General features: G+C 53.4%; 1 protein-coding gene and 1 long non-coding RNA gene across 7 annotated transcripts in view; one reads left to right on the top strand and one right to left on the bottom strand.

Annotated features, from left to right (window-relative positions):
• Positions 1-8192: 8192 nt before the first annotated feature.
• The window catches only part of SBF1 (SET binding factor 1), a 160937-nt gene continuing 151155 nt past the window's right edge, over positions 8193-17974 (bottom strand). For all 6 annotated transcript variants that reach the window (XM_030536586.1, XM_030536751.1, XM_030536835.1 and 3 more), the window contains 10 exons: positions 15819-15920; positions 15524-15709; positions 15215-15341; positions 15004-15134; positions 13324-13557; positions 12277-12387; positions 11800-12014; positions 11480-11567; positions 11246-11377; positions 8193-10898 (listed from right to left, as the gene is read on the bottom strand). In XM_030536586.1, coding sequence (XP_030392446.1) covers positions 10800-10898; positions 11246-11377; positions 11480-11567; positions 11800-12014; positions 12277-12387; positions 13324-13557; positions 15004-15134; positions 15215-15341; positions 15524-15709; positions 15819-15920 — 1425 coding nt within the window. In that variant the 3' untranslated portion in view covers positions 8193-10799. The remainder of the gene's footprint in view (positions 10899-11245; positions 11378-11479; positions 11568-11799; positions 12015-12276; positions 12388-13323; positions 13558-15003; positions 15135-15214; positions 15342-15523; positions 15710-15818; positions 15921-17974) is intronic.
• LOC115636690 lies at positions 9593-17902 on the top strand. Its single transcript, XR_003997018.1, has 4 exons — positions 9593-9673; positions 10957-10960; positions 17303-17307; positions 17891-17902. It is a non-coding gene; the product is annotated as an uncharacterized LOC115636690 (long non-coding RNA).

Here is a 17974-nt window from a genome sequence, read left to right as displayed (position 1 = left end):
GCTGGTATTGAAATCCAAAGGAGCTGTTTCCACTGAAATATAAAAAGCTGCAGAAACATTTCTCTTGAGCTGAAGTTTTGTAAAACTGTTCTAACACATCCCAAATGTTGGAGTGAAATCAACTTGACAGGGCCTCTTTACCAAGGCAGAATCACGTTCCTTTTTATAAATGTTGGCAGTGGATGGCATCCGTATGTTGAGGCAGAAAATACCCATGATTCTAATGAATTTCCCCCTATACTAGGGTGTATCTGCTCAGGCACACAGAGGAGCTTCCTCCTTCAGGCCATGATATTACTAGTGAAGAGACACTTAGTTCTTTATGACAAATCAGTTAGCTCACAGCTGGCATAATTAAAGCAGTTTGAACTGCTGATCTCTCCTAGCTGCTTAAGTTTTGAACAGTGTCTGCCTCATGCCGTGGAACATCTGAGTTATTTCTGTGGGCACTTCTTCGTAACCTCATTGTGTTCTCTTTTTTCCCATTGTTGTAACTAGGTAACAGTTTAGACATTAGGCTATTGGAAGTGCTTGGCTTTGCAGGCTAATAGCACACTGTCTATCAGAGATTTGGCTACACTAGGGAATCCAGTGTCATTGCAATGCTTGTAAAAACCATCTTTTTCCTGAAGGAAACTGTTTGATTTCACAGCAACATCAGTCACCGAGAGAACTGTGCTGGGACCAAGGCACTAACTGCTCCTGCAGCCTGGTACAGCTGTGCTGTGTGTGGATGTGCTGGGCTGTTCTAGATGACCCAGCGTGGTAAGGTCAGCTGCATTGGTTCTGCACAGCAGGTTCAGGCTGTGCTGAGCTGAGCTGCACCATTTCACCGTGAAATGGCTCCTTTTGCTAGTGTAGATGGGTCTTTGGTGGGCAGTCCCTGATTTTAAAAGGGAAATTGAGACAGCCTCCTTTCCAGTCCTTGTTATCACAGTTGCCAGCTGACAACGCTCGAGTTCTGTGTTCGAAACGTGTGGGCGTTGAGCTGTTTGTGTCTCTATAACAGTATGTAAAAAAAGTCCATTTAAATACCCAGTCCACACTGGGAGAACTCCACTAGCTACTGCCATGGAAACAGTGTGGGCAGGGCTTTGATGTATTGATTTAGGGCCAGATTTTCAAAGAAGCTCAGCATCCAGCATGCACTGCTCTTCTGAAAACCATGTCACTTACGTAGGGGTCTGAAGAGGAGCTGAAATCTGCCTCTGGGTGCTAAGCACTTCTGAAACCCCGCTCCCTCATGCATTGGTGCCAGAGCTTGTTTGTGAGATTTCACCACCTCATGCAGATGGACTAGAAGTCAGGACTAGGAGGATGAGTCTGCATAAAAATAGACCCACCATAAAATGTGGTGGTTCTGTCTGAGACGCACTCCGAATAGCAATAAAACACCTGCCTGCAGAGACGAGGTGTTGGGAGAATGGCAGGTTGAGGTAATTGGGTACAGGCTGGGTAACGAAGTGACTCAGAGGGATGGCTCAGTTACTGAGACCAAGCACATTTTTAATTTCAAGTGGCCTTTCCTCATTTGGGGGAGGGGGCAGCAAAGGAAGGGGGTCTGAAGTGGGTGGATTAATTTAGTGCAATGTCATAGGGGAACCTTTTTGTTTCTCATGATGCCTACTGCCCTTAAATGTTGAAACTGGGTCTTTGTAAGCAATGTTTGTGTATTTATGTGTATATCTGAGGTACAAAGTTTTAAAATTACTGCCTTTTTCTCCCTGTTATTTTTCTGAGTAATTCCAGATGTACTTTAGTCTCTCTACTGTCAAAACTTTTATATTGTAAAACTGATGCTGGTGGGTTTTGGTTATTTTGTTTGGTTTTTGTTTTTTGTAAAAAAAAAAAAAAAGAAAGAAAAGAAAAAACCAAGTCTGCATCTCTATCCATTGTCAGTTTTAGGCTGTAAATTCCAACTATCAATAAAAACTCAAAATTCTCACAGAGAGCGGTGGATTTCTCAAGGCCCAGGTCCTATCTCTGCCCTCTCAACCATCTCCCATTGCACATTTCGCACCCAGGCTTACTGGTAACCTCCCCAGTCCTGGCATCTGGTTGTTTGTTAGTGTAAACTGATGACTTTGGAAATGGTGCAGAACAGAGAGCGTTCAGGCAGTGGCACTAGCCTTTGTTTCTTTGTGTTGTGTTTTTCTCCTAGGGGTCTCCTGGGGTGGGTTGGGGAGCTCTGTGGTCAACTGACCTCACTGGCTGTGAACAAATCGGCCGCATTCCCAATCTCCACCTTTCTGTGCATCGAGCTGCCTGGTATTAGTTATTGCAGAAGTGCTCAAAGCTGTAGAATCTGTGACACTGCTCCCCAGTTCCCAGTCTCAATATATGAGACAGACAATGAGCAGCATGGCTTGGTGCATTGTTAAATGCCTGTTTCCTTTCCCCCCTTATGAGACACCTCGTTCTTATCAAAATAGGAATCAGGGTTTGCCTCCAGGCACCAGTCAGGGTCTGACTCATCTGCTCAGACAGTTTACAAATCCCTCTAAGGCAGCAAGTGTACACAGATCAGCGTGTAGGTTTCCAGGGCAGCACCACCTGCTGGGTCCTGAAGGAAATTGAAGTGGTTTGGTCTCTCACACACAAAGACTTTCAACCTTTTTTCAGTTGTGGACTCTTAAAAATTTTCAAATGGGAGGTGTGGAAAAGCTTGGACAGGTTGGGGTTTTTAATAATTTTTTTAGTTTGTGTGGAATGAATGGCCTAGAGCAGGTAAAGGTGATGGGAATTGTTTTTAACACATGCATAACCAGCCTTGGGAGAATTGGTAGCAGCAGGTGCTTAGAATTTTTTTAAAGCATTAAACACTTTTGGATGAGAACTTAACAATCACATATTCTTCATAACTAGTCAGCTTAGCGGTTGGATGATGATAAACTTCTCCTAGGACAGGGGTCTCAAGCCCACAGGGGCCCACCAAGCTTCTATGTCCCAGCGCTTTCCTGCCACCAAAGAGTTGTTGGGCAATGCTTAGGACTTTCCAGGAGGGAGGGGGAAGGAGGCAGAGCTGGGGTTGGAAGGGGGGCTAGGAAGAGGCAGGGCCTCACAGAAGGTTTCAATGATGCAGCCCATGTCCTCGTGTGGCGATTTGATTCCCTTGCCAAGGAGTGAGTTACTCCTGACTATTCCATGGTCCGGGTTCTTGCACTGGCCCAGGAGCCTGGCACAGGGCTGCCTTTGGAGTTCATACCTGGAAACGGTTACATCTGAGGTGCTGCTCAGTTCTGTTAGGGCTGATACCAGTAGCAGCAGAGGAAGGTGAAAGAACTGCAGCTGAGCTGTGATCTGTCCCCCTGCCTCCCACCCTAGGTCTGATCTGCTCTAATGCAGATTGGCATAATGTTCCTCCTAAAATTGGTGTAATGCTGAACTGTCCAGGCCCTTTTTGAGTCATGCCAAACGCTTGGGTTTGAGGTCTCCCTAGGGCAACATGTGACAGGCAAGAGGTGCCTCAGGCCAGACAAACATTTTGCAAAAGTCTCCGTGCAGCTCTCTGCCAGGGATGGGAGTGAGGCTGTCACATTTTAATCACCAGCGTGAGTATTTTTTTCAGGCCCTGCAGCTTTCTAAGAGTATGACAGTCACATAGGCAGAAGAGGGAGGTCAGGCTGAGCTCAGCTCTCCCCATACCACCAGGAGCAGGTAGTGCTGTTGTCTCACCCCTGCTGTTCGAACACCTGGGTACTTTTCCTAGCTCGAGTTGGCTCCTGCCCCAAAGCATTCTGTCCCCCCTCTCTCTCTCTGTCTGTTCCCACTAACCCTGCCAAATGCTTAACCTCAGTGAGTTCCACACATTAAATGTCTTTTGGTCTTACACTGTGTGTAAACAGGAGCACTTGGTATTGTATGGACCTCTGTCCAGCTCCCTTTTGTACTTCTCTAAACCAGCCGCCTTCCTCCTTGCTTACTTAAGGGTGACTGATGGGGGAGGAGAACAGCTGCTGTTTCAGGTGAGTACAAGCCCTTTTATTTACATAACAGAACTCAAGTGTTCTTCAAGTGCTTCCAAGTAGACGCATATGCACAGGTGCTGGTTTCTTCCCTAGCAGTATCCATCAGATGGGTGTGGGTGTCACCTCCATGGTGCTGTATATAGGACCTTGCTGACCTGCTGTTGCTTCAGTTCCTTCTTACTGCCTGTGCAGGTTAGCTGGAATCCTTGGCATTTCACCCAGGTGGGGCCAGCTGATCACTCTTTGCTAACCCAATGATCGGTCAAAGGACTGGACAGGCTATATCTCAAGTATGACAACCAGTGCCAGCTTGGGCCCTTCATCTTCTTTCCAGACTAATGGGGGCCCCCCTTTGACCCTTTAGCAATGTGCTCACTGCTCTCGCTCACAGAGAAGGTGGCATTTCTGGCAGCAATATGCTCTGCTGGGAGGGTGTTTGACCTCAAGGCCCTAAGAGCTGAACCTCCTTACACCATCTTCTGGAAGGACATGATTGAGCATCAGCTGCACCTGGCCTTGCTCCTGAAGGTCAGGGCTCAGTTTCATACCAGTCAGGACATTTTCCTCCCACTTTTTTAATGCCAAACTGCCTGCTAACACCCAGGAGCAGAAACCCCACTCTCAGGCAGTTCAGTGGGCATTGGCCTTTTATATCAAATGGACCAAGGTGCTTCAGAAGCCTCTGCAATTGCTTGTCACAGTAGCAGACAGGATGAAGGACCCTCCCCATGTCTTCCCAAAGAAGTTTATCATGGATCAGGTCCTGTATCCAGGCATCCTGCTATTGAGCTAAGTACCTGCCCCTGGGCTGACAGCACACTCCATGAGGGTGCAGGTGGCATTCCTGACTCAGGTTCTGATCCATGAGCTGTGTGTGGCTGTGACTTGGTTGTCAGTCCACATGTTCACCTCATTACGCCATCACTCAGCACAGTGGTGCTTCAATCAGCAAGTCAATGAACTCTGAAACCCAACTCCAAGGTACTGGCTTGGGAGTCACCTAACTGGAATTGACATGCACAAGCACTCAAAGAAAAAACAGTTACCTCCCTCTCTGAGATGTGTTGCTCAAATCCCTTCCAAGACCCAGCTGCCTCCCCTCTGTCAGAACAAAACCAGCAAGAAGGAACTGAAGTGGCAGCAGGTTGGCAGGGCCCTATATATGGTGCCATGAAGGCACGACTCCAAGGGGTGCCTGGACCAACCCAACTTGTACTGTTTGGGGGAAAACCTTCTGACAGATGTGCACACGGCATGCACACCCCTACTTGGAATGGGCATGAGCAACACATCTTGAAGAACAATAATTAGGGGAGGTAGGAAAGTTTTTATCCCTTCTCTTGTGCATCCTTATCACTGGTTGGCCCATCACTGCAGATTAAGTGGCGTGTTAAGTGAGCAGAACAACAGTGGCTTCTTTCCTGATCAGTTACTTTACAACCCAGCAACATAGGAGTATGAAACATTGCCCCTGCAAAGTACAACTTTAGTGGGAGAGGGTCGATTATGAAACTTTGATCTCTTCCAAAATGCCAAGCAGGTAATCTATCCAAACCTGGCTTGAAACTTGCATTAAAGTCTCTAGCCTTCACACTTTGTTCCAAGGTATTTTTGTACTAATGATTTGTAATATTTAGCAGAGAGAAGGGGCAGAACCAGTGGCCTTACAAGTGAGCCAAGGGACTAAGCAAATCAAGTCATGAAACTCAAAGAGCTCAGTCAATTCAGCTTAACAAAGGGAAGGCTGATTTGATTAATAACCAGCTCTTCAGTCTAGCACAGAAAGCTCTAACCCATCCAATGGCTCGAAGCAGAACAAAGTGTTAATTTGTAACTGAGGTTGGTTAACCATTGGAACAATGTACCAAGGGTCATGGTGGATTCTCCATCTCTGGCAATTCTAAAAATCAAGATTAGATGTTTTTCTAAAAGATCTGCTCTAGGAATCATTGTGTGGAAGGTCTCTGGCCTGTGTGTTACACAGGGGGTCAGAGATGATCACAGTGGTTCCTCCTGGCCTTGGAAGCTATGAATCACATATAGGCCATGCTCATTCTTTGCACATACTCTCCCATTGACAGCAGTGGGCATGCTACAGGGAAGTAAAGTCCTAAATTAATACCTTGGCCCTAGACCAGACTTAAAAATAAAATTCAGCTCTCTCATGTATGAGTTTGGCATCTTTCTGCTGGGCACTCAGCAACCAAGCCTCTTGCTAAAGAGATTTAATCTCCAGAATTAGAGGGACCTGCAGAGTCCCCTCTCAGCCACCACACTCTCTGATTTCATCTTAATCTACTTCTCAACTCTGCAGAGAGGTGGAGATGCAGGAAGAGGCCTTTCCCCACCTACAGAAGCAAGCATCCCATTTTGCATCTGGTTCCTTTACTGCCCTGAAGCAAAACCTCACATAGCTGGACTTGGGCAAAACCAAGTAGATCTGTGGTTGGCCTTTCCTTTTTCAGTTTCCTCGTCATGGTAGAGTGACACAGGCACCAGGTTTACCCATCAGCCAGTGCTCTCTTCCTGCTTAATGAATTACTGAAATCCAGTACTTGGGGAGTTAAATGCTTCCAGCCAGTTTAAATAAACCATGGCTGTGGGACTCTGATTCTGGAGAGCACACGCTCTGCTGAATGGAAGGAAATGTTACAGAGTTCACACCTCCAGCCCACTGAGGTAGAACATTACTACTTTTGGATTTCAAAATTAATGAGTCTTTAGTAGCTAGTCATCTAAGAAAGATATTCACTCAGTTGGTGAATATCTCCTTGGAAATCTAAACAGCACGCATGGGAGCATCTTGTACTAGAAATGGTCACTTTCCATCCTGAATATTCCTGTCACTTTAAAGATGCAAAAATAGGCATCTGAGATTGACAGCTCCAACCCAGAGCAATGATGTTTCCTAAGACCAATGTTATATTATGTTCAGCTTGTGTATAGACTGAAGCAGTTTCTTTAGGATGAGAAAACACCAGGAATAAATCCAATTAATTGCCCTGAAACTCAAAAATCCACAACCATTATCCCTCTTGGACTCAGACCACCACCCTCCCATCATCTTAATATGGTATCACAATCCTTCCTTTGTATATAATCCACAAGCCATATGGATAGAAAGCCCAAGAGACCCATTAGCAGAAGGAAATACAGCTGAGCCAAGAGACTTTTGTAGCAGAAGGCTACAGAGCTAATCCAAAGAAGAATGGCTCCACCCTGGAGCTGACAGTAAGAGTAGAAAAAAGCTGGACCTGGAGGGAAACCTCAGTAGAGTTCTCCAAGGTTTGCTCCAAGCACACAGGGTTCAGAGACCTGGACGGAAGAAACGGAGCAGGCCTGAGTCATTCTGCACTGAAATATTATGAACATGAATCTAACTGGGTGATAAGTTCTTGGGCATCCCCAGATGAATCTGGAGGACTAAGATGCCATGGTAACAGATGAAGCTCTGTGGTGATGCTATGGTCCAACATCTGACCTCTTGGAATTAGAACATCTCTAATGGGGTCAAATCTCAAAATGCTTCCTTCAGCTTCTTCCTTTTAGGGATGGAGAACAAGACTAGGCCTCATGGGACTGAATTATCCAGGTGACATTTAGATGGCATGGCCAGCTGCAAAGATTGCAGCTCTTGGGTGCTGACACCTCTGTCAATTGAGGGGGAAGTACACACTCTAGAGCCCCTCTCCTGGTGCATCCATTGTCCAAACAGAGAACCTGGCAATACCAAGAAATCTCTCTTGGATGGGCAAGATGAACACAGATCCTAGGTGGGAGATGTTTGCTGGCAGCTGAGGCGAAATGAGGAATTTAGGATAATACTAGGATGCATCTTTTACATCCACTGGTCTGTATTGGATTTATGGTGGTTACAAGAACACCCTTAACAGGCCTGTTCCTACCCACAGTCCTGCAGCTTGTGACTCAGGAGTGGGGCACATACAAATGCGATGTCATGAGGGAGAGCACAGGAGAGGCACAGGGTGATGCTCTGGTTACTGCCAACACAGCAGAGCCAGAGGGACTGTTTTAAATGATGAATACAAACCTGCCCAGCAAGACAAGCAGTGAGCACTCTGCTCCCTCTCTAGCCCTAACCACTGCAGGTCTCTCCCCCCAGCCTGGGACTTGTGTGAACAATGGGGAGGGCTGTGTGAGAGAATCGCTTCTGGAACCCAACCCAGCGCTGGGAAGGCCTGTGTGCCATGCAGCCCGAGAATATGCATATTAATTTTTTATTAAATTCAGTTAGTTTTCTCTTTATATAACGTTTTCCCTCTAGGCACAATACAATACAAGGACTCTGTATGTTTGACACAATGTACAGAAACTTCAATAATCTACAACTGCTCCAGGAAGTTACAAAAACCTCCCTGTTGCACCAGCTACCTGCCACCGCCATTATCATACAGGAAAAGGAAGAAGGGCCCCTGGGGGTTAAGACTGTACAAAGAGCTCTGCACTGAAATAAAACATTGTACTCCTTTAAAAACAAGACAGGTAGAACCGTCAGCTGCCTTGGCTCTGAGCAGCTGGCAGGGGGAGGGAAAGGGCAGGTCCCAGGCCCAAGGGGCAATGGCAGGAAGATGGTGAACTGTAACCGAGGGGGGGGGGGTGCTGGAGTGCTACCGAGGCCAGGAACCATCTCATGTGAACAGGCAGCTCCTTGGCCCCAAGGGACCACAGGCAGGTGCCCGCTGGGCTTTGGGACAAGCACACAGCTCTAGCACATGAGCTGCTGGGGGCTAAGCTTGCCAAGGTGCAAACCGGGGAGAGGGGAGCATACAGGGGATTTATTTCTGTACCAGAGATGCCATCGCCTCCATCTCATGATTCCACCTTTGCACTGACAATCAGTTACTGCAGGAAGCAGGCTGGGGAGGGCAGCAGGTCTGGGCTAGTGGAAGTGCTAGAGAGCAGGGGCTAAAGTACAAGTTTGTCCCTGGTACACAGTTCAGGGGGTCAGGAGCTGAGCCCTGAACAGCTCAGCACAGTGGGGATCTCAAGGAGCTGAGCTTGGCCCCACAGCACAATGGCCGTGAAGAGCTCCCTGCCTTCCCCCTCAAGGCTGGGGCGTGTCCCGGCTCAAAGCACAGGCCTTGCTCTGCGGCTGGCAGACAGTGGCTGCATGGAGACTTGCCGCTGCGAGCCCAGGGGCTGGGGATCCAAGCACAAGCTGTGGGGGCTGGTGCTGCAGAAGCAGCAGAGAGCCCCGAGAGAGCTGACAGAGAAAAGGCAGCAGCTCTGTACTATGATCTCCAAGCTCAGGCCACTTCACTCCCGGGGCAGCGTGGCTGGTAGGTGAGGGGCTCATGCCACACTGCTCCTGTACACAGGCCCCGGGCCAGTCCCTGTAACTGGCCTTGTTATCCTGGGGGCAAATGCCCAGCCCCACGCCCCAGCCACTGCAGGGAGAGGGATGGAGGCTCCAGGGCTGTGCCAGAGCAATCCAGCCTGCAGCGGGGGAGCTACACTGCCAGATGCCCTGGTGCCACGTCAGGGGAACCTGCTCCCCGCAGCCTGAGCGAGCACAGGTTTCCCCGGGCAGTGGGACCAAGAATATAAGCAGGTCCCAGTCCTCTGTTTCACCCCTCCCCCGCTAGGGGCAGACCAAAAGAGGAGCTGACTCTAAAGCTACAATACTGCTAATGAGACACCACCCCATCCCACCGAAGCAGGACAGGGAGGAGCCCCTCTTTCTTGTGCAGACACTGTGCCAGCAGAGATTGTGCCTGCCCCGGGGAGGAATATGGCCCAGTTGCTGGACATGGGGTGAGCAGGATGGTCCCAGTACTCCTGGCCTACTGTCCATGGAGCTCTCCTCTGGCCTTGCTGGACAGGCTAACCCTGAGCTCAGGACCTCAGCCTAGTGCCACTCAGAAGGGCTGGGCCAAGTGCCCCAAGGGGCTGGCGGCAGGTTCACTTGGAGTGCAGAGGTGTAACCAGGGAAAGCTCATCCTGCTCCCCCATGGTGGGAAGGGGGGGGGGGGGGGGTTGTTCAATGCACAGCACCTCCTGAAGCCTCTCCCAGCAAAGGGCCAGTAAGACCCTACAGCATTCGCAAGAGAACCAGAGCACTGCTCAAGACAAATGCCATGCCCAGCCAGGGACCCCAGGCCCATATCCTGCCTGGGGTGGGAGCCGGGACCCCAGGCCCGTGTCCTGCCTGGGGTGGGAGCCGGGACCCCAGGCCCGTGTCCTGCCTGGGGTGGGAGCCGCAATGCCCAGCCAGGGACCCCAGGCCCATATCCTGCCTGGGGCGGGAGCCGCGCTGCCCAGTCAGGGACCCCAGGCCCATATCCTGCCTGGGGTGAGAGCTGGGACCTGAGGTCCATGTCCTGCCTGGGGCGAGAGCCACGCTGCCCAGCCAGGGACCCCAGGCCCATATCCTGCCTGGGGTGGGAGCCGGGACCCCAGGTCCATGTCCTACCAGGGGTGGGAGCCGCAATGCCCAGCCAGGGACCCCAGACCCATATCCTGCCTGGGGTGGGAGCCGGTAATTATGTGGCTCAGACAGGCTTAGTGGGCTTGTACGAATGGATCCCCACTGCCTCTAGCCTGACATTTCAATGCAATTAGTTCCTGTGCTGGACAGTTCCTACCATAGTGTAACACACTGATCCTGCCCTGACCCCTGCTACTGTCCTTGAACACACAGGGGGCCTGGGGCTTCCAGTACGATGTGCCCCTGGCAGTGGGGGAGATCCTCCTCCGTCAGTCAGTCAGACCTGGGCCAGCTCCGGTGCTAACCCTGGGCATTGCCTCTGCTTCATGCACCGGGGCCTGGGGGACTCCATGCCTGGAACGGGGGCTGCTGCTGAGCCGGTCTCACGCGTCCGACAAGCAGCTCTGGATGCGGTCGATCCACTGCTGGGCCAGCTGCACGTCCTGGGCACAGAAATTGTAAACTCGTTTCGTCGTCTTCAGCTATGGGGAGAAAAGACGAGAGCTGAGGCAGGGCATCCGCCGGGGGCAGGAGAGGCAGCCCAGTCTGCCAGGCAGGGCATAGCTAGCGATGGGCCCCAGGTCCCCACCTGGGGAGATGGGCAGGCAGGACTGGCTAGGGGCTGGCACCTTCCTGGACACACAACTTGAATCCAGCCGGCGGTGGCGAGTGCCTGGCACAGTCTGTACCACTGGCGTCCTCTGCAGAGACCACAGCTCAACTCAGGAGCCCGAGTGCCGGCCCTGCTGTCCAATGCAGAGCTGGTGCTCAGCTGCCTTGGTCCAGCCACTATCACCCCCCGGCCCCCGCCCCGGCACTGAGGACTCACATCGAAGAAGGCCTTCTCCTCCACTGTCTTGGGGGCCCCCATGGTGGGGGTGCCGGGGGTGATGGACTCCACTTCTGCCAGGTCAATGACCCCTTTGCACTCCGTGTCCATCCGGTTGTCATAGTACCGCAGCTGGAAGGAAAGGTGCCACTCGTCAGCCGGTGTCCCCAAGTCCCGAGCTCACATCAACACCAGGTCGGCTGAGCTACTCCCCTTGTCCAGCCCCTCGAGTACCTGATGTTTGGTTTTATCCAGCACGAACCAGCGGGGCTTCCAGGGCTTCATGAAGGCTCCTTTCTTGTAGAGCGTCCCCTCGTAGGACCTGTGGGCAGCCAGACAGCGGGTCAGTGCCTTGCTGCTGTGCACCGGGGGGCGAGAGCCAGTGGGGATGAACCAAAGAGTTTGGCTCCCAGCAGCCAGGGACTGAACCAGCTGAGTTGCAGAGGGCTGGCCCCATGGGACCCACACCCCATCCCAAGCAATAGGGCTCATTGCTGACCACAGGGCCCACACGGCCTGGCCATCTCCCCCGGGGCAGCCAGAGCTCCCTTCACCTGTTCTCGCTCTCCGACATCTGGAACTGGCTGTAGAGGTTGCTGGTGCTCTTGCGGCCCCCCTGCTTCCCGCTGGACGGGGTAGAGGTGCTGCTGGTGTCGCTGTCCAGGCTGAGGTTGAGAGTGGAGCCCACGCTGCTCTCCTGCAGGTAGACCCCCAGCGAGCGCCGGTGGGGCAACAGGCTGGAGGACATCAGCAGGGAACTGGACGCCATCTGCACACCACAGAGCAGGGAAGTGAGGGCATGGGTCCCACCCACCAGCCACCCCCCACTGGCACCGTCTCATTGTCACACAAGACCCACTGGGCCTGGGCACAGGGCACTGTGAGCCCCTCCTCAGCCACGCAGGCAGCTGGGGGCAGAGCCAGGAGCCCTGAGCCAAGTGCCGGAGCAGGCTCCCGGCGCACTGCTCCTCCCAGCCCAGCCCAGCCTCTGGCTCACAGGACCCTCTGGCATGGACGGCTCAGAGACCTACCCTGCTGGCCTCCTGCCGGGCCTCTGTGCGCTGGGAAGCTTTGACCTTGTCCCACGTGTCCTTCCAGCGCTCCGGCACCTGGCCCAGCTCTGCCTCCAGGTTGTGCAGCTCCTGCAGGAGGAATCAGAGGTTATTCTGAAGAGGTGGAAAGACAAGACACCCCTCCTCCACCCTGAGATGGGCCCTGTCCCAGGAAATTCAGGAGCTGCAACCACACACACTGCACACAGACAATCCCTGCCAGGCGCGATCAGAGACGGGGGTGGGGAGCAGGTGGCATGGGCAGTGTCTGAGTGCCAGCTTCAGTGCAGATGGGAGCGCTGGGGGGCTCTGCAAGGGGCCTGCTGGGGGAGCAGAGCCTGATCCAGCCCAGGGGGGGTGGATTTCTGCCTGGCACACCCATCCCGTGAACACGTCGTGCAGATCTGGTCGCACCAGCTCAGAAAAGATTTATTAGAATTAGAAAAGGTGCAGAGACAGCAACAAAAACAGTTAGGGGGCTGGAACAGCTCCCACGTGAGGAGAGAGTAACAGGACGGGGACTGTTCAACTTAGAAAAAGGATGATGAAGGTGGAATACGAGAGAGGTCTGTAAAATCATGAAGGATGTGAAGAAAGTGAACCAGGAAGCGTTATTTACCCCTTCACGTAACACACAAACCAGGGGTCACCCATGACATTAACAGGCAGCAGGTTTAAAACAAACACAAGGAAGTATTTCTTCACCCAACACTTGTTGACAGGGGATGTTGTGAAGGCCAGAAGTATAACTGGGCTCAAAAAAGATTTAGATCAGTTCCTGGAGGACAGGTCCATCAGTGGCAATTAGCCAAGATAGTCAGGGGTGCAACCCCGTGCTCTGGGTGTCCCTAAACCTCTGACTACCAGAAGCTGGGACTGGAGAATGGGGGATGGATCACTTGATCAACTGCCCTGTTCTGATCATTCCCTCTGAAGACAGGACACAGCTAGATGGACCACTGGTCTGATGCAGTCTGGGCGTTATGTTCTCATTTGGGGAGGGCCCCTCCCCCATGCCCCACACACCTCCAGCAGCTTGGAGATGGCGTCGGGTTCCACTCGGCTGCGGTTGTCGTAGCACGGCCAGATGATTTTGCGCTTGGTCTGTGGGGCACTGGAGTCCTGCCGATCCACCTCCTCCACGTGCTCCGGCTGCCCCTGCACCAGCTCCCAGTCGTAGGAGGGGCCCTCGGACAGGACCTCCTGGGTGTAGTAGTCCCACACCTTCAGGTTGGAGATGTTACTGTATGGCCTCAGCACCTAAGGAACAGGGAAGTGCTCAGATAGGGCCTTGCAACCCCCCCGCAGTGCCTGGCCCAGTGAGGCCACAATGGCCAGAAAGGCGGTGAGCTCTGCTGCCGGGCTGGGGATCATGCAGCAGGAGGGGGGTCCCCAAAGGCAAGTCATCCCCATGTGGGTCTGCCGAACCCTGGAGAGCTGGGACAGACTGGGCTCCAGGCCAGCAAGTAGGCATCTGCTCCCCGTGCTGCTGCATCCACACCCGCATCCAGGATCGCATTGCGGTGCATGGGCCAGAGGCAGAACGGCGGAGCAGGCTCTCAACCTGGCTGGCCGCCCTGGGCCCCTCTGTACTCAGTGCCCAGAGCACAGCTGTAATGGCAGCCTGTTACAGTGTCCTGGGGTAAGGGGCAGACAGTGAGCAGGAGACCGACTTCCTGCGTGTCCCACCACATGAAAACCAGGCCCCACAGTGAGAACAACGGGGCACTTTGCAGCTGTGTACGCAGGGCAGGGCCAGTGAGCGAGCACAAGTGCTTTCTGGCCATCGCACCGGTGTAGAATCAGGCCCTAGGCAGAGGCTGAGACGTGAGAGGTGGAGCCCCTCCCTCAGAAAACGCTGGTTACACTTAGTCCAATCATTCCCCTGGAACATGTCGATTCTGTCCAAATTCTGGAGGGAAACCAAGGCAGCAGGCCAGCCAGGCCAGGCTTCCACCAGCAGGAGCGAATGAAAACATTCCATTTTGGTTCATAGATTCCAACAGCTCCTGATTTTAGAGGTCTTGACTCCATTTCAAGCACTCGGGTGGTCATACAGCCGTCCCCAGCCCCGCAGCAGGGCAATCCTGCAACCCCAGCTGGTTAAACCCGCTGACTTCACTGCTTCCCAAGTCCCCTCGCCATATGGCCCCAGGACGGTTTGCTTTTCACTCGGAAGGCAGCACTGCAGCTGGATCAGGCTGCACGGGATGCGGGGATGCCCGGTCTCTGTGCTCAAGAGGAAGGGCAGTGCTATTCCTTCATTTCAGCCTGACTGGGGCCTCCCTCAGAAAGGCAAGGTTCCTTCGTCCTGTGTCACTCCCACAGCTGGGCTGCCTCGCTCCCTCCAGGGCCGGCTGCAGGCACCAGCGAAGGAAGCTGGTGTTTGGGGTGGCCAATGGAAAGGGGCTGCACATCCAGGTTTTCGGTGGCAATTCGGCAGCGGGTCCCTCAGTCCCTCTCGGAGCAAAGGACCCACTGCCGAAAAATGAAAGCGGTGTGGTGGAGCTGCTGCTGAAGTACCACCGATCGTGGCTCTCTCTCACCACCCCCACTTCACCAATTGGGGTGGCAAAAAAGCTGTAGTCAGACCCTGGCTCCCTCCAAGCAGTGGGGTGGAGGGAGGTCTCCCTGGATCGTGCACTAGGCTGTGGGAGGCCAAGGTTACATCTGGCCCGGCGTCCCTGGCCAGCCGAGCAGGCTCACCTCCCCATCCTCGGGAGCGTATATGTAGTTGAAGAAGACAGGGGTTTTCTTGTTCAGCCGGTCAATGTACTCCCAGATGGACTTGTAGACCTGCTGGCTCTTCCGCTCGCCCTTCTCTTCATACAGGAGGCCTGTGGGCAGAGAGAAAGACAGGCCGCTCAGCTGACAGCGCTGCCCATCGGTGATGGGGCCAGGGGCCCAGAGCCCTTACCCAGCTCAATCCGCTCGTAGTCCGAGTCCAGCAGGAAGGTGCGGAACCGATTGGAGACATAGTGGTAGCTGAGGAACTTCAGGTAGTACTGGGTGAACTCGAACTCCATGGGGAACTGGAGGTGGATCTGCAGAGAGACGAGCACACAGCCAAATGGACAGCAGCCTCCACCCAGCAGACCACTGGATCTGTAGCTCCATGCAAGGGGTGGGCTGGCTCTACACCTGGATTCCACTGGCCAGAGACGAGACCCAGGACACAGGTTAACCCTGTGCTGAAATCTGACAGCCCAGGCTGCTCAGGGCTCACCTGATGGACACAGTCCAGGAACTGCAGGAAGACAGGAGCGAAGCCGCTGCTCTGACCAGCGAGGGTCTGGGCTCCACGGTGGCTGAAGCGGTGCCCGAAGGACAGCCACTCCTTCTCCACGAGGAGCCGGAAGCCCTCCATTGTCCGGTAGTAGGGGTCTGACAGCAGCTGCACCAAGGACACCACCTGCAGGAGAGAGGCCAAAGTCACGGCCCACAAGGGGCTGGGACCTCAAGCCAGCAGCTGGGAGAGGCCAGCCCGTGCCAGCCAGTTGCTGCAGGGCTCCGACTCCTACCTGTGTGGTGATATCCCAGCCATCCTCCAAACTGACCAGCACAGAGGAACCTGTATCCAGCAGCTCCACCACCAGCACCGAGATCTGCAGGATCTTGTGGATCTGTGGACACAGCACAAGAGGTTAACAAGACATTAGGGGGGATTTGGGGCTGGCCTCGAGCAGGGGACTACAGGGTAACAGCCTTTCCCAGAAGTCTGGTGAGCTTAGCAGGCCAGAGCCTCTGAAGTTCATATGGGGACAGCCCAGACCCTTATGTCACACACAACAGTGGAGTGTCTGCCAGGCTCGGACCTGCCAATCCCCTGGACCCGAGGATGTGACGGGAACAGAAGGATCCCAAACCCAGAGAGCTGTGTGTGAATGAAACTCGCATGCCACACCCCTCCACTCAGCAACACTCCCCTGCCCAACCTACCAAGGAGCAGTGTGGGGCCATCAAGGGCACAGACTCAGGCTATTTGGAAGTCCCTGTAGAACCCCTCTCCCCCAGTAGATGAACAGGCACTGACTGGTGCCGGACATCCAGAGCACAGAGGGAGAGGGAATGGCTCCACTCAGACACATGGGTCCCTGCCCAAACTCAGATACCAGACTCACCAAAGAACCTGGGCTGGCCTCGCCTCGGGCAGACAGCACTTGTTCAGGGCCCAGGCAATTAGGCCGCGCGGTCCCTACTGCCAAGAGGAGTCAGACACGAGATCTGAGGTCGTGTGTGTGCCTAGCGGCCCAGAGCAGGGACAGTGCTTAGCCTCCATCCAGTCCCAGCACGCACACGGCAGTCAGCACCTGGATCCCTGCACAGCGGCCCAGAGAGCATCTAGCAGTGGGAGCTTGATCAGATCTGGGACAGAGGCCTCTGGAGCCAGCCAATCCCAGCAGCTTTGCTCTTGGGAGAGCTCCCATCACCAGGTCCCTTCCTGGATGGGAAGGTGTGTTCCTAGCCAGACTGGAGTCGGCAGGAATCCCATACTTGCCAGTGCATCCGCTGACTAGAAGGGACCACGTACTCTGAGCTCCCGTATAGCCCAGGGTGTTAAATCTCACCCAGCTACCCCTAGGTATTGACTCCGAGAGCCTGTGTTTGGGGAAAGCTCCTTCCAGAGACATCCAGCGGATGTCTGAGGACACCAGCGGATGGAGAACCCAGCACTTCCCACAGCAGCCCTCGCTTGCTGTTCAAAATGGTGCCTTATTTCTACTTGAAGGCTGGCTAGCTCCTGTAGCTTCTTGTTCTGCCTTTCCCACTAGACCAAAGACCCCGTTAGAACCTGACATCTTCTCCCCAAAGGGTCTAATCAGCATAATCATTTCACCTCTTGTTCTTTTTTGACAAGCTGAACAGATTGAGCTCCATAAGTCTCTCACTGTCAGGCATCTTCTCCAGCCCTGCAAATCATTTCTGTGGCTCTTCTCTGCACCCTCCGCAATTTTCCAGTAACCTTTTTAAAATGTGGACCCCAGAACTGGACCTAGTATCCCAGGAGCGGTCTTATCAGGGCCATGTACAGAAGTAAAATCACCTCCCTGCTCTGAGTCACTGCTCCCAGCATCGCACTGGGAGTTCATGTTGCACTCTTTGTCCACTATGACCCTAGCTCCCTCCCAGAGTCTGCGCTTTCCAGGAGCCAGGCCCCATTCTGCACGTGAGGCCCGCAATCCTCGTTCCTAGCTGTGCAACTCTGCCATTACCTGTATTTAAACACATTTTGCATGGGCCCAGCTTACCAAGCGATCCAGATCACCCTATAAGATGGTGCTCATCTCATTGTGACACAGCACTCTACTGCTCGGTGTCACCTACCCATTTCACCAGATCACTGGGGAGAGGTTGGGTAGCATCAGCGTAGGACCGATCCCTGCCAGGAAGCACTGGAAATGCCACATTCCATGATAGTTCCCATTGACAGCCCTGAGGTGGCACCGAGCACACACACACTGGCGTTCACCTGCTCAGGATCTAACCGATCACTGTCCATGGGCTTGGGAAGAAATGTTGCCCCATGTCCAACTGCAGAGACCTTGGGGGTTTCCTCCTTTCCCTGCAGCCTAGGGTGTGGGTCACTTGCCAGGATCATCGGGGGGTATCTCAGATAATCCTCCGCCATTGTGGGGGCCTCAGGCAGTGGTGGGCCTTGGTCCCACCTAGTCTCTCT

The sequence above is a fragment of the Gopherus evgoodei genome, chromosome 1, assembly GCF_007399415.2.
Source record: "Gopherus evgoodei ecotype Sinaloan lineage chromosome 1, rGopEvg1_v1.p, whole genome shotgun sequence".
NCBI lineage: Eukaryota > Metazoa > Chordata > Testudines > Testudinidae > Gopherus > Gopherus evgoodei.
The sequence above is the reverse complement of the archived record's forward strand: the minus strand, read 5'-3'. Positions and strand labels throughout refer to the sequence as shown.